The 23,204-nt window shown below is 34.0% G+C and overlaps 1 protein-coding gene across 4 annotated transcripts in view; it reads left to right on the top strand.

Moving 5' to 3' along the window:
- Positions 1-23,204, top strand: part of XPR1 (xenotropic and polytropic retrovirus receptor 1) — a 234,292-nt gene that overhangs the window by 23,645 nt on the left and 187,443 nt on the right. For all 4 annotated transcript variants that reach the window (XM_040636319.1, XM_040636318.1, XM_040636320.1 and 1 more), the window contains one exon: positions 3,576-3,627. In XM_040636319.1, the coding sequence (XP_040492253.1) occupies positions 3,576-3,627 (52 nt within the window). The remainder of the gene's footprint in view (positions 1-3,575; positions 3,628-23,204) is intronic.

The following is a 23,204-nucleotide window of genomic DNA, read 5'->3' as shown; positions in this document are numbered from 1 at the left end:
AGACTCTATGCCCAGTGCAGAGCCCATCACTGGGCTGGATCTCACAACGTTGAGATCATGACCTGAGCCAAAATCAGTGTCAGACACTTAATGGACCAAGGCCACCAGGTGCCCCCAAATTCAGAGTTTTATACAAAGTAATGGATATCCTTAAAGGGAAACAGCATAAATTGAGGAAACTCTTTGAATGTGTTGTTTTGTGTAGTTGGACGTACTGTTCCTAATCCAGGCAAGTGGTTTCATATTATAGACAACAAAATATAGGTACTAATGTAGACATTACTTTGTAGGCTTTTTCCCCCTTCTTAGTTCCTAATTGGGGGCTATTCTCATGTCACAAGAATAGAATGGTATCCTGTATATGGAGTTCTCTAGAGACTTACTACAATAAAAAAACTTAGAGGTTTCTATTATTCAGAGGAACACTGAAGTAGTAAGAAGCAGAAAGAATTGTCCCTGATTTTACTGAGAGTTGTCTTGATTGAAATGAAATTATGATTCAGTTTTATAATCAAAGTGAAGGCTATCATCATTTTTCTCCTTATAAAATTTTAATCATCTTTTAAAAACTTAATTTGGTAAGCTTCCCTTTTGCAAATTTAATTCATTTTCATTAATATGTCACTAAGGTACTGCTTAGTATGCTTTTTCAGTGTGCTTTGTTCATTTTTAAAGTAATTTTCTCTGAGGAAGAAAGGCTTTTGAATTCAAGAACTATTTATTGAGCTTCTACTGTGTAGAAGCCACTGTGCTAGTCATTAATGGTTTATTTGGTTCTTGACAGCATCATTTAATTTTGGGACACATGCCATTTATACTCCAGAAGTAGAAAAACTTTATTCAGATATTTGAGTCTCCGATATTACCTGTTCCCATAATAGATTTCTCTCTGTAAATATTCTCTGTCTGGGTTTATGTGTTCCTTCTTATATTTTTCTATCTAGAGATTTACCTTGCTATAAGCAATCTATTCATTTACTCTCTTAAAATACCTAATGGAAGACTATAACATAACCACTACTCTATACTTGTGTAGGACTTTATTTTTTTTATTTTTATTTTTTTAAAGATTTTATTTATTTATTTATTTGACAGAGAGAGAGAGACAGCCAGAGAGAGAGGGAACACAAGCAGGGGGAGTGGAAGAGGAAGAAGCAGGCTCCCAGTGGAAGAGCCTGATGTGGGGCTCGATCCCACAACGCCAGGATCACGCCCTGAGCCGAAGGCAGACGCTTAACGACTGAGCCACCCAGGCGCCCCTTTGTGTAGGACTTTAATATGAAATTCCAGTCCAAACTGACATAAAGACTTTCTGATGTTTGATAAAATCTTCTGGACTAACTTCTTTTTTTAGACTCAGATGTCCTTGAGACATCTGAAATTTTAAAGAAAATAGTGAATGTGTATACTTTGTTCCTAAAAGAAGTTCCATACCTTCGCCATATTTACTTAGGGCTTTTGTACGTAAATAAGTTTAAGAATTAATGGTCAGTAAACATGAGGCTGAGCTTCAAATGTAGTCTTAGAAAAGTTGTGACCCAGTAACGAAGGTTTTGTAAAAAATATTTCTATTTGTGTGTTTTCTGACACCACTTCTGACCAGTTCTTTTTTCTACACTTGATCTTAACCAAAAGGCCGAGAAGTGATGACCAGTTCTTTTTTCTAACACCAATAACCATTTCTCTGACACCACCTGGGTGTCTAATAATTCAGTTTAATTCTGACACTATCCAGAGTTAGCACAGACCCCACGGGTAAAGGCTTAGTCCCATAAGACTGCCCTCACTTGAGATTCCAGCTATAAATGGAGTACCCAGGATACCCATACTTCTTCTGCCTGGGTGACTACAAATCTTTAGCCGTTGGTGATTGAACTCAGTCCACAGCCATTTTGTCTTCCTCAGAGATCTGGGGGTAGGACTGAAAGTTTTATCCCTCTAATCACATTAATCAGGTGGTCGGTTTTTCTGGGGACTAATCTCTATCCTGAAGCTATTTTGGCTCCCCCCCCCCCCACTGCCCCACCATGAGCTGTCTCATTAGTATGTAGAAGAGAGTAGATTCTAAAGGTTTTCAGAAATTTGTACCAAGAACCTGAAACAAAGAGCAAATATTTTTTATTATACCACAATTGCATTACTGTAGTGTCTCAAATTTTATATCAACAGTGAATCTTACTGAATGTTACAGATTTAAGCATGTGTGCTGTTAAAATTTTTAAATATACACAATTTTCCTACGAAGATTTTTAAAAAACATGGATTAAAATGAGCAAAATGCATTGATTAAAAATTTTAATTTTCCTTGTTTCATTGGGAATCTTTTTTACATATGTTGTCAGGCTTGGTTAGTCATAGAACTAACAGGTTGGTCCTAAAGCTAATGGTAAATTCATTTGGAAAGAATATAATTTACTGGACTTGAATATAGAATGGGTTACCCTGGAGGTTTATTTCCTCCTTTTTGGGTTTAAACTTGAGTGACTCTAGGGCAGTGGTTCTGGGTGTGGGGGTAGTGTGTTCATTTTGTCCCCCACGGGACATTTGGCAGTGTCTGGAGACATTTTTTGTTGTCACGGTTTTGGTGGAGGTGTTGCTACTGGTGTCTAGATGAGTCTAGTGGGTCTCTTGATGCCAGGGATGATACTAAAAATCGTATTATGCACAGAACAGCCCCCCCACCTCCTCTCCCAAACAAAGAATTATCTGACTCCAAATGTCAGTTGTTGAGGGAGGCTGGAGGCCACTTTGAGAATCACTAATGTTAGGTGGTATTTGAAACTTTGAAACTATGGGACTGGATATAGCCACCTGTTTATGACCAGCTCTTCAGCACTGGAGCCTTATCCACTCGATTGATTCTACCATATTAATGGGTATAGGGAAATGCTTTTCATTACTGCCCCCAAACCACTTATTGGGAGACCGAACTGTAGCCATCCAAATTACTTATATATTATTGGTAGTTAATTCATTGGTTTGGAAAAAAACAATAAATCTGTAAATATATTTATAGTCCTGAATTCTTACGGAGGACTTTCCAGGCCTTCATTGAAAGAGTGTTTGTATCCAAGATAAAAAGAATTCTGGAGATTGCCTATACAGCAGTGTGAATGTACTTGACACTACTGAATTGTTAATGTTAAAATGGTTAAGATGGTGAATTTTATGATACTTTTATGTTACTACAATTAAAAAAATTTGTATCCAGTGTCTTATATTTTCTTAAGCAGAGTTCCATGTATTTCTCTAGGACCATTGTTCTCAGTTTCTGTCACTGTTTTCTTCTAGTCAAGAGTTTATGACCTCTCAGGAGATTTTTCATTCTTTTCCAAATGTCCTTTAATTTTTAAAGTGTACGTATTAGCCATTTTCTTAAAGATTGGACAATACTGGATTGATATGAAAGTATAGTATTTGGGTTTTAGCTTATTAAAATTAATTGATGTATTTTACTAAATTCTCAATTTAGGGAATCATGTAGTCTGGATATTGAAAAAGAAGTAATTGTTTAGCATCAAATGCTTTTAGTGTAAAGATTACTCATGATTTCATTCATTTTTTTTTTTTAATAGGCTTTCAAGGACATGCTGTATTCAGCTCAGGATCAGGCACCTTCTGTGGAAGGTAAGATGCATTAATCCCTAATTTAGTCACGTAAAATCCCTTTGTAAGGGAATATATATTAAACTGCATAGTATAAAACTAATATATCCTGCCCTATTATATAGATCTTTTATGCTTTTAAAAATATATATTATGATTACTTTATATTTTCAATCAGACTTTTTGTTTGTTAAGCTCACATTTACCCTACGATGGATCCCTTACTGAGTCCTTGAATCACCTTAGCATTGTGAATCACAGATACTGGTTTAGAGTCAAAGTTCTTATCTGTATCATCCCACCACCTCCAATGTATTTTTATATCCGTCTCTCCATCCATCCAACCATCCATCCATCCATCCATCCATCCTTTAGTGAATCCTTAGTCCATAATTAGTCTGGGCAATTTAGTTTTTCCTTTCTATTTATGCCATGTCTTTAGATTGGGATTAGTGAAAAAACCAAACCAAACCAAAACAAAAAAACGAAGCATATTTACTGTGTGTATGTGTGTAGGTGATATAAGCATGTATATATATGCATGTGCACAGTTTGGCCATCACTGACCTAAGGACAGTAGTCCTCTCTCCAATTATCTTTATTGATCTTTTCTGTTATCTCAGCTCTACTCACTGGCTCGTTCTTATGGGTTTAACCTTTAGTAGGTTTAGAGAGTTGTAATTTAAAGTTGTAAGAGTTCCTGTGTTATTAAATAATGGAGCTAATTCAACAGTTATTTCTTGAAGGAGTGTTTCCTCCAAGGCTGGGTAATCTTTTAAAATTTCACATCACATTTTTTTCAGGAGAGGTGAATGTGAAAAAGTATATACCAAGAATAATCTAGATAGTGTGTACAGATTAATATTTTTTTAATAATAATTTTTTGTTATGTTAGTCACCATACAGTGCATCCTTAACAGATTAATATTTTTATGAGATACTGAACTGGAACTCTATGAAGTCATTCTAGTGACAGGCTTTTGGAGGCTATTTTTATGACATGTAACAGATGCTTAAGTTGTTTAATAAAAAGTGTAGGTCTATAATTAAAAATCTCATTTCTTTGCTGAATCACTGAATTCTCCTGAAATCAAAAAAAAAAAAAAGAAAAAAAAATCTCATTTCTTTAATGACGTAGAAATGTACATCTTTCATCTCTAACCATTCTGCATTCAAAATGTGCTTCCTTTAACATCTTGAAATCTTTACCAGGGTATTGGCATTTAGGTATTAGTTTTATAATATGTCACTGAATTTTGGATTATAATATTTAATATATTTAATTTTCTAATGTTTAACTGAAAGCACTTAAGATTTATCAAAATGTTTAGTTCTTTATTCTTATTTTATGTGTCTTAAAGAGTACCTCAATATTTTAAAAATAATTTTCTTAAAATTTCATTTTAAGAAAAATGAAATTACGTGGAAGTTTATCTGGTTCCCTCATGCTGTGTAACTTGCTTTATTATTGGTTCTTTTAATTTTATTCTCAAGGTTGGGCTACTTATCTTTAGTTTTTTTTTAAGTTTTACCATCCAGTTTGTAACAAACATATTCTGACATGTTCTGGTGATCCTCATTTCATCCCTTCATGCTGGCTCATGTTGCTAGTAATTTTCATACACTTTACCTGTTATCAGAGAAAAACTGAATTCTGTGATAATATGCTAAATTGCTTATAGTTAAGAACTTTTTTTTATCTCATTGCTCAGAGACATTAACTTCTTTGGACCCTGTTGTAAAGGGAGTATTGTGGGCTGATCATGCAGATGTATATGCTACTTTCATAAGGGAAATATTCCACACTTGTTTGTTCTTTCTAATCTCAAATTAAAGCCGTGTAACTTTATCTTCTTAAAATTTATTCTTTTCTTTTGAGGTACTTAAGAATTGAAGGTATTGGAAAGTGGTTTAAAGAAACACTGTTTTGTGTAGTATTGAGGTTAGAAAATGTTATTAGAGCGACTTTAATTTTGTGTTATTTGATCGTGATACTGTATTAATTTACTGTCTTTCTGTGGTGTTAAATTTGAATGGTAATTATTTCTGTCATTCATTCTTACTATTGTGTTTGTATTGCTAGGCTTGTTCTTTATAAATAATGCAGCATAAGCAGATCTATCAGCCAAGTCTAAGATAAGGCTTTCAACTTTTAACATGTTTTAAAGGCAAAAATGTTTGCTAGTCCTTGATTATTTTTTTGAGTATTGTCTTTTTCTCTTTTCTTCACTCTCTTTTTTTCCTACATCTTTCTTAAGTTTTTAGTGGACTTAAAACTTTTGGTGTCAGTGAGCAAGTTCTTTTAATCTTAAAACTGAAGTATATCCTAAGTTGGTAGTTCTCAAATCTGCTCTATTTTTTTTTTAATATTTTATTTATTTATTCGACAGACATAGAGATAGCCAGAGAGAGAGGGAACACAAGCAGGGGGAGTGGGAGAGGAAGAAGCAGGCTCATAGCGGAAGAGCCTGATGTGGGGCTCGATCCCACAACGCCAGGATCACGCCCTGAGCCGAAGGCAGACGCCCAACCGCTGTGCCACCCAGGCGCCCCTCAAATCTGCTCTATTTTTAATTCAGTTTGCCTGTGTTTGTTTTGTTTGTTTTATACAAATACTGATACTTGGTTCCCATCTCAGCCCAGTTAAAATAAGATCTGGGAGTGAAGCCCAGGCATTGGTAGTGCTACACTCTCCCAGGTGATTTTGATGAATAGCCAAAGTCCAGAACCCTTGCCATAAATCTTAAATAATTTTGGCTCAATATGATCAATGCTAACGTCTTTTAGACAGTAATTAGTAGTAGATTTATAGGCTTCTTAAATTCATTGATAGTTTGATTATTCTGTTAGAATACAGGAGTATTTGTTTGCTTATAGCATCCAGAGGACATTTATATTTTTTAATATGTTTATTGTATTGAATTGAATCTAATAGCTGTGCTGAATAATTACATATGTTGAATGGCTATAGCTTAACATCATTATTAGAGTTAAAAAACATTTTTGCTGGGTGCCTGGGTGGCTCAGTCGGTTAAGCGTCTGCTTTCAGCTCAGGTCATGATCTCAGGGTCCTGGGCTAGAGCCCCACTTCAGGCTCCCTGCTCAGCAGGGAATCTGCTTCTCCTACTGCCTCCTCCCCCATTCTTTCTGTCTGTTTCTCTCTTTCAAATAAATAAAATCTTTTTAAAAAAGAAGACATTTTTGCTGACTTGTTACTTTAGATGAGTTACAGTAAAATAAGCAGCTTCCTCACATTTCATACTATTTTTGTTTAAGATGGAATGGATTTATAATTATAGTGAAAGAAAGGTGACTTGAAATTGATTCTGTAAGAGTGAAGTGGTTTATTTGATAAAAGGCATAGTATATGAAAGTGTTTGTTGATGAGAAGTTGACCACAGACACAATTTTTTATACTAGTGAGTTATTTTCTTTCAACTTTGTAGGACATTTCAAGATAGTGCCTTTACTCATCATTAATATAGTGGGCTTTTTCCTCATTTAAAAATAAACCAACCAAACAAAGTGATTTCAATGCATTAAGAAATTAAGACATGTTCACTTAAAGCTGCTTTTTTTACTCCTATGAATAAACATTCAGATTTATGGTGTTTTGCTTCATCCTTTGAGAGTGAATTTCATGGATCATTCATTTATATATTAATTCTTGAAAAATAAAGGGTCTCTTTTTATTTAAAATACATGTCTTATAATTGTAATTAGGTAGTGCTCACGTTCCAAAAATATATACATAAGAAAACTTAAGGACTATTCTCAGGCATTCCTTACCAATTTATATTTAATCTCTTTTGATATATATTATTACCTACTCTTCTGTATAATCTGTTTTTTTGGTAACTATTTACATTTGGAAATATTCTATTACTGAGAAGGTGACTTAAATTCCATGTTAAAGTTTATACAATTTGTTGATTTTTAAATAATGGCATAAATAATTAAACATTTTAGTACTTAATTGGCATTTTTTTTCTGCAAAAAGACTTGTAGAGCAGCATACCATGATAGTAGAATGAGAAAATTAAAGTGACTAGAATTGTGGATTTTTTTAATATAGAGATTAGGTACACACCTAGAATCCTTGGAGTCAATCTTTAGTGGAATGTGTTTTAAGGAATTTTTGGAAAATGATGCTAAAAACCCTTAAACTCTAATGTGTTTTTACAATTCCTGCTGCCATGAGGTATTGGATATTTGGGACAGATTAAATGAGGCTGCCAGTTAATGGTTCCCCAGCAGTAAATCAGTGACACCTTAATAGGATTGTTTTGAGACAAAACAATTTAGTGTAGATGTGAAAACAGATCTCTTAATTGCAATACCCATTTGACATCATCAAATTTTCAGTAATAGAGAACTGGTGGTAAATAGTTGAGAGTAGAAATAGAAAAATTGATGAATTGATTTTTTTTTTTTTATACCTCTTCTCTCATGCTTTTTTTTTCCTTTCCCCGTTTGGTATCTCAGCCGCTTTATGAAATTAATATACTTGGGTAAATATTCACACCTTTTTGTGGTGGGGGTGAATTTCCCCTTTTCCCAGGGTACTTTTGATTTACATAGTTTATATACATATAAATTTATATGTTACTCATTTAATTTATACACTATATTAATCTGTTTTTGTTTTTCTCTGGATTAATTTCAAGTAAAGCTTCAGGCTTTGACATTCTCTTTTAAAAATGTACTATCTTTTGTTTAGAAGCATACTGTTTTCTGCTCTTTACTTGTGATGGCAAAATAAGAGAATCTGACAGTCAACCTAAGTCACAGAATTAAGAGATCATTGACATTTATAACTGAGAGGGACTTCAGAAGATCATTTTGCCTCACCTTCATTTTAGATTTGTGTGATCTGAGACCACGCTAATGTTGCATGGCTCAATAGGGACAATCAGTATTACTAATGCTGTATGTGTCAACAAAAGGAGAATTCCAGAGAAAAAACTAATATTGAAACATAAAAAATACTTTTTTTTATATTGACTTTGCATTTTTATCCAAATGATATATTCGAGTACAGTTTTTAATTGGGTATTTTTTTGAGTCTCTATTTTTAAAAGATTTATGAAGTGTTATTTTGAATAATACTGAACTGTATGACTTGTTGGGAAAAAGCTAATTTTAACTTTCAAGAACTCTCTCTCTACTCATTTTTGTTGTTCTTGTTGTTACTCCACATGGTTCCCAGACGTATTGGGGGAGGTTTATAGAATTAAAATATATTAGGTAATAATAGTTACAGAGGTAGAATAAGGGGGAAATTAAAATAGAATAGTGAGATAAAGCTCCAGTAAATTTAGTATATAGACTAGATACTGTAAAGATCCTAGAACAGAAAAAGAACATCAGGTAAAAATTAAGGAAATCTGAGTATATTATAGACTTGAGTTTATAATAATGTTTCAGTTTTGGTTCATTAATTATGACAAATGTACCATACTTACGTAAGATGTTAATGATAGGGGAAACTTGTGGGGGTATATGGGAACTCTGTGGACTATCTTTGTAACTTTTTTGTGAATCTAAAACTATTCTAAAATAAAACTTTTATTTAAAAAAATAGATGCCATAAGGTTTTATACAATTGCTAGAAGCGAATTGTAAATTCAACTCTCAATTTTCTGGGGTTCAGATGAGAACATCATTAATTTCAGAATTCATGTAAGGTAAATTTATATCAGTTTCTCAGAAAAAGTTCAGCTGTTATTGACCCTGAGATTTGAGAGAAATTCTTCCTTTGGACCTTCATGAAGAGTATTTGTTTGGTGTGGTGAATAGTATCCCTCCCCAACAGCAGTTTTACAAGCATGACAGTGGAGTTTCATAAGGCTCCTTCTTCCAGTCCAAGGGTATAATGTAAAAATTTATTGCTCTGACCTATAAGGCCCTAAATAATCTGGTCTTGTGGTCATGACTTTTATCTTCTACCATTTTCCCCCTTCCCCCCAAAGGCACTAGTCACATTGCCTTTCTTTCTGTACCTAAATTAGCCCAAGCTTGCTCTTAGAATAAGGCTTTCTAGCTCTTGACCTGAGGAGAATCATTTGATCATTGTGGCTGTGTCCTTCAAAGGGCCTCTGAATATCCAGTCTTACATAGCCACTCAGTCACTTTAAATTACATCACTCCATTTTATTTATTTCTTTTCATAGTATTTGTCCCTTTCTGATATCTTATGTATTTATGTTTCTCATTGATTTATTAGTTTTCTTGAGACCAGTATAAGTCCCTTGAGACCAGAGATTTTTTGTCTTTTTTTCTGTTTTATACCTCATATCTGAAATACCTTACGTATTTACTGAGCACATCAATGAGTAGGAATAAAAATGAATCCTTTCCTTCAATCTTCCTTGAAGCCAAAGTACTATTTGTGGGAAAAAGGGAGTAGCTTGCTTCTTGCTTTTATTTTTGTTTTTAAATTTTTAACTTGATCTTGAGATGCAGAATTTTACTTGCTGGTTAGATGGCTAAGCATATTATTATTTGTTGTTGTTTTATAATGGTAATACTGTAATTTCATAAGGTATAGTCTGAGGTGACACATGTAGCATTTCTTTAAAACCAGTAGAGAAGCAGATGATGTGAGATCTTCATTGAAAGATTTTGTGTTTTTGTGGCATTGTGTTGTCTTGATGCCAAGTGTAGAGTTTCATTTGACTGCTGAGAAATCATATTTTATAAACTGTTGAGTGACTGTATATTTTTTGTAAGACAACCTACTAATTTTTGTGTTTGAAATGCTTCCTTTCAAAGATACATGAAATAGGCATAAATTTGAAAAACCATATATGAATTATTAGAATTTTTAAAATATATGTCTATTCAGTGGAATATATTTTTTAGATTATCTGAATTAAAGTGGAAAGACCTACTGCTGCTTTGATTGTTTTCCTTTCACATTCTGCCTCTTGTTATCTTATAAAGTAATCTTTTGGGGAGTATATATAGCTAATGTTAACCTAATACAGCCCTCTGATTCAGTTGGCTTAATACAACTATCTGATTTTCTGAAGTGGAATGAATAGATACTGTTAAGGACGTAAGTCAGTGTCCACAACTACACTATCCTCTGCTATTCTGCCATGTCTTTAGTTTCCCCACCCCCTCCCCAATCTTGTGAACAGGTTTTGTTGGATCATTTTTGCTTAGGTCCCCTCTGCTTATTCAACTTGGTTAGCAGATGTGTTACAATCTCCCTAAGCTCCTTAGAATTCAGCTCTTAGTGGCATTGAAGATGAAAGTATGCTTGTAAATTATTCATTCCGATTATACACTTGAATGGACAGAGTCCACTTCAGGCATCTTCTTCTACCTTACCTCTGTCCCCAGGTCTTTGTTGTTTTAACAGATGTGAGCTTGCTTTTTAGTTCTAGAAGATGGAAGACTGAATTGCATTTCTAAAATTCATGAAGTAGTTTTTGTATGTATATGATTACTGTCAAATCTATGCATTCATAATATATTACTTTTCTCATATTTATAATCTTGTATCTCCCCTCCCCCTGGTTTTCCATTTTGTTATCCTATATCATTATCTCCTTAAAATTATTTATATGACTCTTCTGAACTGGAAATAAAACCATTTTATATTTATAATAGGGAGAGCTATATCTAATTTGCTACATTTTCAGGTGATCAGTGGCAGGAGAGTGTCTTTTCTTTTCCACTTATCTGTTAGTATTGTTTAGTCCTTTATTATCGATTTTCAAAAATCTTTCTGCTTGTAGTGGGTTAATATTACATGAGAAGACTATATCCCAGGGACTAGTAGAGAGTTTAACCGAAAAAATGAAATACTGGATTCATTTGTAGACCCTGCAACCTTGTTTTGAGAGCCATTGAAAAATACAGATGGCTAAGAGTGAAAGTTGAGACAAGAGCCAAGCTAAAAAGATAATTATCATCTCTGTAAGAGTGATATACTTTTTAATCCTCCATTAACTTCTTTAAGAAAGGATAAAAAGATCTGATTGATATTCAAGCCATGTAATGAAGTTTTCGTTCTTTTTTCCTTCTTCCTTCCTCCTTCGTTCCTTCCTTCCCTCCCTTTTTCTTTCTTCTTTCTGATTTAAAAAAAATTGAAGCATAGTTGACACACACTACATTAGTTTCAGGTGTATACTGAAGTTATTTTTGAAGGGTATTATTTCATGCTTACAGTGGAATAGAATTGCATATTCATTTATATTGTAGAAATGGCCGCTTCTAGATAGTATTATTACCTGCAAAAATAATCTGTGTATTCTTTAAAGGTGCCACTAACCTCAGGCTCATTCACTAATAGGAAAGATGTGCTTCTGAATAGTAAATAGTATTGCTCTTCAAGTTGATGAAATTCCTTCTTTTTCACTGAAAGAGAATTAAATGTAATTGGATGCTCGTTGCTAAAACATAAGATAATGATATAAGTAGGTAGTAAAATTGTGACAAAAATGATTATCAACTTTGAGTAGCATACAGGTAGGAAGCTAGAAGAAAGGAAGAAATGCTTGGGACACAGGTTTATAATCCTTTCTTTGCACACCACAGAGTAAAGTCTTGTGTTTCAATTTTTCCTTCCCTTGTAAAAATCAATGACATACATAAAGATACTGTGTCAGTTACCACACAGTGCTGTTTCTTTATTTTTTAAATTTTTTATGGTAAGTTTGAAGGATGGAAGGTCATGAAGTAGAGGGGATAATTACAAAACATTAAATCATGAAACAAAATTTTTGTGACTTATTGGTATATACTCTACATGGCAGAGGAAAAGATAACATACCAAATGAATGAATCTGTTGATTTCAGACAGAGTTTCCTAAATTAGCTATTAGACATCTGGAACAATTGTTAAAGCTTCAAGATGGCAGAGTTTAAAGTAAGGTAAATTCTTCTTTATGCTCTTTGTTTTCTTTGGGCAGGGCCACTTTAGCTGTTTAATGAAAGAATGCCACTGAGAAAGGTAGAAAGAAACATAAAAAGTTGTGATCAGTGACTAGTTTCCAGCAGTAGATGTACATCATTGAATAAAAGAAACAAAAATTCCTGCCTTCAAATTGGAAAAGATACTCAAAAAATTATTTACATTCACAATAACTTCTAATTATTGAGCCAGTGTGAGGAAGGAATAGGTAGTCAATATTTAAAAGAGTAGATAATTCCTTGTATTAGTTTTCTGTGGTTGTTTTAACAATTTACCATAAACTTAGTGGCTTAAAATGAGAGAAATTTATTCTCTTACAGTTCTGGAGGCCAGTCTCTGAGATCAAACTACACTTGTGGAATGTTGGAGGGAGAATTTGCCTCTTCCAGCCCTAGTGGTTGCCAGCTTGCTTGGCTTGTGACCACTTTACTCCAGTCTCTGCCTCCTCACTTTGCCTTCTACTTTGTTTATTCTCCTCCATGTATCTAAGGACATTTGTCATTGGATTTCAGGCCGCAAGAAATCATGATGATTTCTTCTCAGGATCATTAATTACATCTTAAAGACCCTTTTCCCAAATAAGATAACATTACAGGTTCCAGGGATTTGACATGGATATCCTTTGGCTGGGGGTGGTGGTGGTGGTGCATTTTTGTCCTACCATATCCCTAAATCTAAATTGAAAAAAAAATACATTGTAATGCTCTTACTTCAAATTGTGAACCACATCTGTAGATCCAAGTGAGGCATTTGCTTTTACATTCTAATCTAACCACATTTAAAGGAACTGCCAAATGATGTCAAAGAAAAATTCAGGTATGACACCTAGAAAGTGAAAAACTGACCAACAGATAGTTAGGCTTGAGTGTATAAAATAAAGGACAGTTTAGGGCACCTGGGTGGCTTAGTTAGTTAATGGTCTGACTCTTGATTTTGGCTCAGGTCATGATCTCGGGGTTATGGGATGGAGCCCCGTGTTGTGCTCTGCACTGGTCATGGAATCTGCTTGAGATTTCTTCATTTCCCTCTCCCTCCCCCATACCCCTCTCCGCCCATCTGCTTACGTGCTCTCTCTTTCTCAAATAAATAAATAAAATCTTAAAAAAAATTAAAGGACAGTTTATTGGCTTGTAACCAGAGTTACCTGCAAAGTATTCCAAACTATCCTTTCTAAGAATTTCTTTTACATTTCTTGTATCTACTCTCCTTCCTGGGGGAAACAAAAAAAAGCAGATTTCTTCCTAGCATACAAGTTAAGTGTCCCCTCTTCTCCAGAGTTTCTATTACGGGAATTTTCAAAGACATACAAATACAGAGAATGTATTCAGGATCTGATACCCATCACCCAGCTTCAGTCATTATCAATACAATGCCTAATCTTTCATCCCACCCCCCCCAATTAGTTTGAAGCAAATTCCAGAAATTATAACATTTTATCTATAAATATTTTTAAAGAATGATCTCTGACCCCATTATCAAAATACAGTTACTATACATAAAAATATTAATAGTAATTTCTTAATATTATTGAATATCTGACAGGAGTCACATTTCCCTAATTGTTTCATACTCTTTTTTTTTAAAAAAAAAGATTTATTTGTTTGAGTAGGGACCCAAATAAGATCCATCATTTGATAAATTGCAGATTGATTAATAAGTCCCTTAATTCTCCATTGATTTATAGCGGCACCATCCAATAGAGTAGCCACATGTAGCTATTTAATTTTAAATTAATTAAAATTAAAATGGAATATTCTGATCCTTAATCATCAAGTGCTCAGTAGCTACATGAGGTTAAGGGCAACCTTACTGGACAGTACAGAATATTTCTCTCATTGAAAAAAGTTCTTTTGGTCAGAGTTGATCTATAGGTTTTCCCTCCAACTCTTTTATTTATTTTGCATTTTCTGTTTTCCTTTTTAAAATATTATTTTTATTACTTGGTGGAACAAACTGGCTAGTTTGGTTTTCTTTGTCTCCCAGAGTCTGGATTTTACTGATTACATTCATGTGGTATACCTTAATATGGTTTCTATTCTTGTTATCTCCTGTAAATTTGTAATTAAATCTAGAGGCTTGATCTAATTCAGATTAAATGTTATGCATATATATTTTTTTCCTAAGAACATTTTATAGGTGCTGATGTATACTTCTATTAAGAGAGGGATATGTATTATCAGATTGTTTCTGTCTTTGTAATGTTACTAAGCTATTGATGATCAGTGCCTAGCCCTAGATTCATGACTTCATTGAGTTCACAAAATGGTGATATTCCAGCATTCCTGTGTTTATTAGCCAGAATTTTATAAAGAGAAACTTCCCTTTGTAAACTGGTTATTTTTAGCTATTGATATGGAAAAGGTAGGATAATTGCTTAATTCTTATCCTTTATTTTCTAGTTTTCAAACTAATACTGGTTCTCTAACATTTTCTGAAAGATGAGTGGTGAAATTTTTTAAAGTGTATTAATGAATTAATATATTTAAACATACTTGGTATGTTTTGGTCCAGTATAGCTTTATCCCTATTATTGATCAGATTTTCAACTTTGGCCCATTAGGAGCTCTTGTAGTTTCTCACTTGTTTTGATATGACTCTCATAACCCTTGATAGCTTCTTTTCTATCTGATAGAATTTTTCCACACTCATATATTTCCAGGGTGGGATCTGAGATTAGCTATTTTGCAAAGGAGACTTAGTTCTTTTAGTGATAACCAGTGAGTCTTAATTTCCTTAGAAGCCACATACTGGGCATTTCTCTCAAATGTCAGTGGTACTGAGTTATTCATTGTTTCAGGTTTTATTTTTTAGCAGAAAGAAATATATATACATATATACTCACACATGCCTGCGCGCACGCACACACACACACACACATGAAATTTAAAAAAAATATATATATATATATTTAAAAGATAAAATATCTGTTCTTTAAAGCTTAGATTCTTAGTATATTTTGAACTTCAAAGTATCTACTCTAGCTGAAAAAGTGAAATGTGATAAATTTTAAGATTGAATAATACTCTTAGGCATACCCACATGTACAACTTTTTGGGATTAGAGTGTTGAGGGTAGGGAATCTACCTGTACTGATTAAATTTTCATTTTCTTCATTGAAGGTTGAGAGGTGAAACATAGTTTATCACCTGTGAGACAGAGTGCCAGTTTGTGGTTCTTGATGAAAAATTGATCAGTTATGTATGCTTGTTACAAGAGGTGTGATCAGTGAGATTAGAAAGGGAAATTAAATTTATATTGGTGTGTTATATGCAATTAATTTTGCATATACACCTGAGGCACATGAATCTTATTTGAGTTTGGAATATCTACACTTTGAATCAAACATTGCAAATTTAGCGTGATTAAACATATTTAAGAGTTTCTGTTGTTCGACAGTTGCTGTGCAGTTCCAAAATATTTTCTTTTTTTTTTTTTTTTTTTTTTAAAGATTTTTATTTATTTATTTGACAGAGATAGAGACAGCCAGCGAGAGAGGGAACACAAGCAGGGGGAGTGGGAGAGGAAGAAGCAGGCTCATAGCAGAGGAGCCTGATGTGGGGCTCGATCCCATAACGCCGGGATCACGCCCTGAGCCGAAGGCAGACGCCCAACCACTGTGCCACCCAGGCGCCCCCAAAATATTTTCTTATTAGGCTGCTCACAAAGGAATCTTTTGGTTGCTATAACGAGAAGATGAAATAGCTAAATTTGTGTATTTCTTTTAGAAAGAATGGAATAGAATAAAGTGATTTATATTCTAAGATTTGTTATTTTTATACTCTTATTTTTTCTGAATGGAATGTCCTTCATCTTAGGTAGAAGGATGGATTGTTGTTATCTCTTTAAAGGACTACAACAATGGGGCTCCTGATAGCCTCAGTCAGCTGTCTGCCTTCAGCTTAGGTCATGATCCCAGGGTCCTGGGACCAAGCCCTGCGTTAGGCTCCCTGCTCGGTGGGGAGTCTGCTACTCCCTCTCCCTCTACACCCCCCCCCCCCCCCCCCCCCCCCCCCCCCCCGCTTGTGCTTGCTCTCTCTCTCCTCTCTGTCAAATAAATAAAAGTAAAAAAAAAAAAGATTACAACAACTAGTCTTTCTACTTAAGGAAAAACATGATACAGTTCACTAATGACACAGTAAAAAAGGGTATTTAGAGCAGAGAGGAATTTTTAACAATATAAGAATAACACAGTATATTGGGTAGATATTCTCAGGAGTAGTTTATCCACAATAGCCATAAAATAATTTTCATAAAGAAAGTAGTAAGAAAATGATAACTGGAAGAGGTGAGATTTGAATTGGGTCTTAAGGCATAGTTACAGCTGTAGGAGAGGGCCTTCTAGGCAGAGAGAAGCAACAGGACAAAACCAAAGAGGTGCAAGACGTTCAGGGGAGATTCAGTAGAGCACTTTGAATGAAGTAGAGGGTTATTACAGGTGAATAGTGAGCTCTAAGGATGAGGCCAAATTTCCAAGGGGCTTAAATTTTTTTAAAGTTGGACTTTATTTGGTAGACCAGTATACTGAAACATTTGGGCTGTTAGTCTAATGCAGGTCAGAATTGAGAGATCATCTTGAGTTCCTTGTTCCACTTTAGCAGTATCCAAAAATAGTCTTGGTGCTGTTTTGAATGGGTTTCACGATTAGAAGTCCAGACGAAAGCAGGCTTTATTTAGTTACGGTACCATCCAATCTCCAGTTCCGCAATTTTTATGTTCGGAATCCTTCAACAGTCTGCCATTAACAATAAGGGCCACGTGCTTGCTTCTTCAAGAGTATTGGGAAAAGCAGATTCATAATTTTTAGTTAGCTGTATGACCCAAAATATGCACAGAAGCAATCCTTTTTTGTGTGTGTGAAATTAACAACATAAAATTATCAATTTTATTTTTTAAAGATTTTATTTGAGAGAGAGAGAAAGCACAAGCAGGGGGAGAGGGAGAGGGAAAAGCAGACTCCCCACTGAGCAGGGAGCCCAATGAGGGGCTTGATCCCAGAACCCTGGGATCATGACCTGAGCCAAAGGCAGATGCTTAACTGACTGAGCAACCCAGGTACCCCAAAATTAATGATTTAAAGTGTACTGAGATTCAGTGGCATTTTTATCGTATTCAGTTTTGTGTGACCATTATCTTTATCAAGACACCGAGCATTCTCTTTTTTTTCTTCCAAAGTTTATTTTTTATTTTTATTTTTTTAGTAATCTGTACACCCAGTGTGGGGCTTGAACGCACAACCCTGAGATTGAGAGTCTCATGCTTTTCAAACCCAGCCAGCCAGGTGCCCCAGGACACAGAGCATTCTTAGATGGAATTTACTTAACAGAAAACAAGGTTTATTATAAAGTAATTTGTGGCATGATTTAGCTTGCTAATTTTTCAGTATGTGTCACTTGTAGAATTTTTTTTTTTTTGGAAGCTTCCTTGCGATCATATTTAAGCTTATAATTTTGGGAACTCAGAAAAACTGTTAGAATGGAATTTTTTTGTTTTGATAGTAGTTGAAAAAATAAGCAACAAGGTGAAAACCTGAATTGATTTTTTTTTTCACTTTTGAATAGAATGAAGTCGTTTATTTAATAGAAAAATTGTTTTTCACATTAGAACTGTCCATGGTGGCATATGTATTTTGATTCTGACTTTTTAGCATGTCTACACAACACTATCTGAAGAGGGCTGTGGAATATAGGAGGACCTCTTTCTCTTCTATTTTTATTATAGGTTGTGTGTTATGGACCTAGAAGAGTCAAGGTTATGCTTCCTGATTTTAGTTTTCTTTTTCTTGTTTTTATCCCATCTCTCCAGGAAGTCTACATGATGTTTATTTGTAATAACCCAGTAGAAGCAAAGTGTTGATTATTGTAAACATAAATTCTGGGCATTCGTGCAAAATATTTTAGAAGGATTTTAGCTTTTATTTCTTGGTAAGAAGAGATCTTTCTGGGTTCTGATTTTGCTTGTGGATATCTTCAAGCTATATGCTAATTTTTTCTCTTAATCCCTTTGTTCTCTGTGAGGTATTGATGTTGGTGCTGAAGTAGTAACATGAAGATGGCAGTGGTATTTCCAATTAGCATTTCTTATTTAGGTCCTTAAGAACCTCTAGTGAGAAATTAGAAAAAAACAATTAGGTCAAATTAATTAGAAAAGCTAAGTAGACTATTTAAGGTCACTATATTCAATCAGTATGATACTGTTTTTAGATTAATAAGTAAAAATGCAGTGTAATTGAACATATATTACAAATATAAATTTTGTGAGTTATCAGATGGACTTAATCACTAGGCAGTAATTTCTGCTTGCTGTTCTTGTGGACTTTCACATCATCTATGATTTACAACACTGGTTCTAAAGAAGTACCCTTAATTTCCTGCTGTTGTTTCATTTAATAAACATTTTGTCATTATCTACTGTAGTGGCATATACATTTGAGGTAATGAAAATTTTGGAAAAAGTGGTAGTGATTGTACAACATTGCGAGTGTATTTAATATCACTAAGTTGTACATTTAAAAATGGTGAAAATGGTAAATTTTATGTTATATAATTTTACTACAATAAAAAAGGGAAGAAAAATCTTATCAGTAATTGTATATTTCTGGAATGATTTCTTTGTAGTTATGGAATTTTTTAGTCAAGATTTTATTACAGGGTGATTTTTAATCCTAGCTTAACTGGCTTCTACTTTTAGCCCTAAGTATTCAGAAGAACAGGAAAATGGAATCTGGTTATGAATTTTCTTAAATGTTTTTATAAATGTATTATTTATCATGCAATTAAAAATTATAAACTTTCATAAAGATAACATTTAATTTTCTATGTTGTAAAATTAAGCATTTTGTTTTTATAAAATCTTTCCCCCAAAATGAAATGAAGTCTACTTCTCATTTTTTAAAAGATGATCCTTGAATACCTGTAATCCTAACAAGTGTGTAAGTGACAAGAAAAGCCATTTTCTTTTTTCTGGTTAATATATATTTTTAACAGCTTTTTTGAGGTGTGACTGCTATTTAAGAAACTGTATATACTTAAAATACGGAATTTGAAGTTACGGCATGTGTATACACTGATGAAAGCGTTAAATATAATCAAGATAGGGAACGTAGCCATCATTGCCAAAAGTTTCCTCCACACTTTTTCGTAATTCCTCTTTCCCACCCTAATTTTTCCCCTCTTCAGTTAACCACTGATCTTTTTTTCACTGTTAATCAGTTGACATTTCCTAATGTTTTATGTAAATGTGTTTATACTGTGTCTTCTCTTATTTATTAGTCTTCTTTCAGTCAGCTGAATTTTTTTGAGGTCCAAACTAGTCATTCCATTTTACATTCCCACTTGCAATTCCAGTTTTTCCATGTTCTCTCCAGTACTTGGTATTGTCACTATTTTAGTAGGAATATAGTGGTATTTTATTGTGGTTTCAATTTGCACTTCTTTAATGACTGATGATAATTGAGCATTTTCTTTGTGCTTGTTTACCATTTATATATATTCTTTGGTGAAATGTCTTTTCAAATCTTTAGCCCATTTTAAAATTGGATTTCTTTTTTTTCTTATTCCTGAGTTTTGAGTGGTTTTTTTATATTCTGGATACCAGACCTTTATTAGATGTAGAGTTTGCAAAGATTTTCTCCCAGTCTCTAGGTTTAAAAGTGTCTTCTCAAGAGCGGAAGTTTTAAAATTTCAGTATAGTTTCATTTATCAGTTTGTTCTTTTATGATCATGCTTTTGGTCAAATCTAAGAATTCTTTGCTTAATTCATGGTGCAGTGGAATGAATGTTTGTATTCCCCCCACAATCATATGTTGAGTCCTGTGAATGGGATCAGCGCCCTTATAAGAAAAGGCATCAGAGTGCTTGCTTCCTCTCTTTGTACTCTGCTGTGTGAACCGTGTGAAGAAACATAAGAGGACAGCTGACTGCAAGCCCGAAAGAGGGTCTCATCAGAACCTGAACACACTGGTACACTGATCTTGGACTTCCCAGCCCCCAGAACTATGACAAATAAGTTTCTGTTGTTTAAGCCACCTGGACTATGGTAATTTGTTGTAGCTGTCTGAACTAAGACACAGGGTCACAAAGATTTTCTTTTATGTTTTCATCTAAAGCATTATAGATTTAGGTTTTGCATTCACGTCTGCAGTCCATTTTCAGTTAATTTTTTGTGTGTGATGTGATATATGGAACAAAATTCACTTTTTAAGTACAGGTATTATTGTTTCAACACCATTCGTTAAAAAGACTATCCTTTTGTTCACTGCATTGTCTTTGCATGTTTGTAAAAAGTCAGTTGTCTGTATATGTGTGGGTCTGTTTCTTGATTACTGTAGCTTTAGTAAGTTTGAAATCAGGTAGTGTTAGTTCTCTAGCTTTGTTCTTCTTTTGTTTATTGTTTGGCTATTGTAAGTCTTTTGCATTGCCATATGAATTTTAGAGTAAGAGATTTTGATTGGGATTGTGTTGAATCTTTAATTTGGGGACAGTTGACATCTATATGGTATCAACTCTCTTTAATTTTCCATCCTATAAATAAGAGATCTCTTCTCTTAGGTATTCTTTAATTTCTTTTAACAGTCTTTTGTAGTTTGTATAAGTTTTTCACATCCTTAGTCAGATTTTTCCTAAGTATTTAACATTTTTTGATGCTGTTATAATGCTATTTGTCTTTCCATTTCAATTTCCAATTATTCACTGTTAGTATATAGAAGTATAGTTGATTTTTGTATATTGATCTTGTGTTCTACAACTTTGGTAAACTCGTTAGTTCTGGTAGCTTTTTTGTAGATTTTCTATACATACCATCATGTCATCAGCTTTTTTTTTTTTTTTTTTTTTAAGATTTATTTATTCGTGAGAGAGGAAGAGTGAGAGAGCACCCTGCAAGGGGCAGAAGGAAAGGGAGAGAAAGTCCCAAGCAGTCTCTGCACTGAGTGTGGAGCCCAGTGCGGGGCTTGATCTCATGACCCTGAAACCACCACCCAAGCTGAAGCCAAGAGTCAGGTGCTCAACTGACTGCGCCTCCCAGGCACCCCCATCATGTCATCTTCTAAATAATACAGTTTTACCTTTGCTTTTCCAATATGGTTATCTTTTATTTTTCTTGCCTGATTACACTGGACCAGAATCTCTAATAGAATGTTGGTAGAAGGGGTAAGAGTGGACATCCCATTTGTTCTTAATTTCCTGAGTTTTATCAGGAGTAAGTAGTGTTGGACTTTGTTGAGTGCTTTTCCACATCTATTGAGATGATCATATAGTTTTTCTTTTTTTAGTTTGTTAATATGGTGAATTACATTAATTGATTTTTAAATGTTAAATCAACTGTATTTCTGGGATAAACACCATTTCTTAGTTTGGGCTGCTCTACCAATATACTATAAACTGAGTGGCTTATAAGCAATAGATATTTATTTCTCATGGTTCTGGAGACTGGGAAGTCCAAGGTCAGTGAACTGGCATATTTGGTGTCTGTTGGTGGCTCACTTCTTCACTGATAGCCATCTTCTTACTATAACCTTACATGGTGAGAAGAATGAGGGAATCTCTGTAGAGTCCCTTTTTAAGAGCACTAATCTCATTCATGAGGGCTCAACTCTCAGAACCTAAGCAACCTCCCAAAGGCCCCATCTTTTAATACCATCTCATTGGACATAAAGATTCATATCAATTTTTGGAAGATATGCATGCTCAGTATATAGCACTGTACTTTGTCATTACATACCTTTTTAAAATATTGCTGAATTAGATTTGCTAAAATTTCATTAAAATTTTTACATCTGTATTTGTCTACAGGTATCTTTTCTGGTAATATCTTTGTCTTGTTTTGGCATCACGGTAGTGTTGGCCTCATAGAATGAGTTGGGAGAAATTCTTTCCTCTTCAATTTTCTGGAAGATTTTGTATTGAATTGGTATTTTCTTCCTTAAGTGTTTGATAGAATTCATCAATAAAGGCATCTAGGCCTGAAGTTTTTTCTGTGGGAAGGTTTAAATAGGAGTATTTAGATTACCCATTTCTTTTGAGTAAACTTTGGTAGCTGATGTAAGTAATAAGAGATTTCAGAGATTATTTGGTCCATGTTTCATAAAGGGTGTTCTCTGGTATGTTGAATGATTTATGAGCAGGTGTTCTGTGGCCAAATAAGTTTGGGAAAATTTTAATAAAACAAAAATAGGATTTTCTACTATTGTTTATTAGTGTTTATTATTATTGTTATTATTATTACTACTTTAAATTTCAGGGCTTTTCCTACTTAGTATTTATTACACATTGTGAATCTCAAAGAAAAGGAGATTCAGTATTTAATGTTTCCCAAATTTATTTGACTGTGGAACTCTTTTTTCTTTTTAGGGACTAAAGTTTTGTGAAGCACTTTGGGAAGGGCTGACCTTGTCCATTCCACTTAATTCAGAAGATGAGGTGACTGAGACCTAGAGAGGTGAACCGAATTCCCCAGGGTCACTAGTTAGTAATTGAGTAGAAATCATAGTTCTGATCAGTTTTGGGCCTCTTGCAACTAAAAAGTTAATATACCTTCTATTTATATTTTTTATGTTTCTCATTCAGTTACTCTTTTTCCTCACCTCTTACCCACTCTTTTTCTCTTCCCAACTGTTTTGCTCTTTTGTCAGTCCTATGTCATTTCTTTGCACGGTTAAGATACTTGAAATTGTGGT

Source organism: Ursus maritimus, unplaced genomic scaffold, assembly GCF_017311325.1.
Source record: "Ursus maritimus isolate PB19 unplaced genomic scaffold, ASM1731132v1 scaffold_2, whole genome shotgun sequence".
Lineage (NCBI taxonomy): Eukaryota > Metazoa > Chordata > Mammalia > Carnivora > Ursidae > Ursus > Ursus maritimus.
Note: the sequence above shows the minus strand (reverse complement) of the source record. Positions and strands in the feature narration are given on the sequence as shown.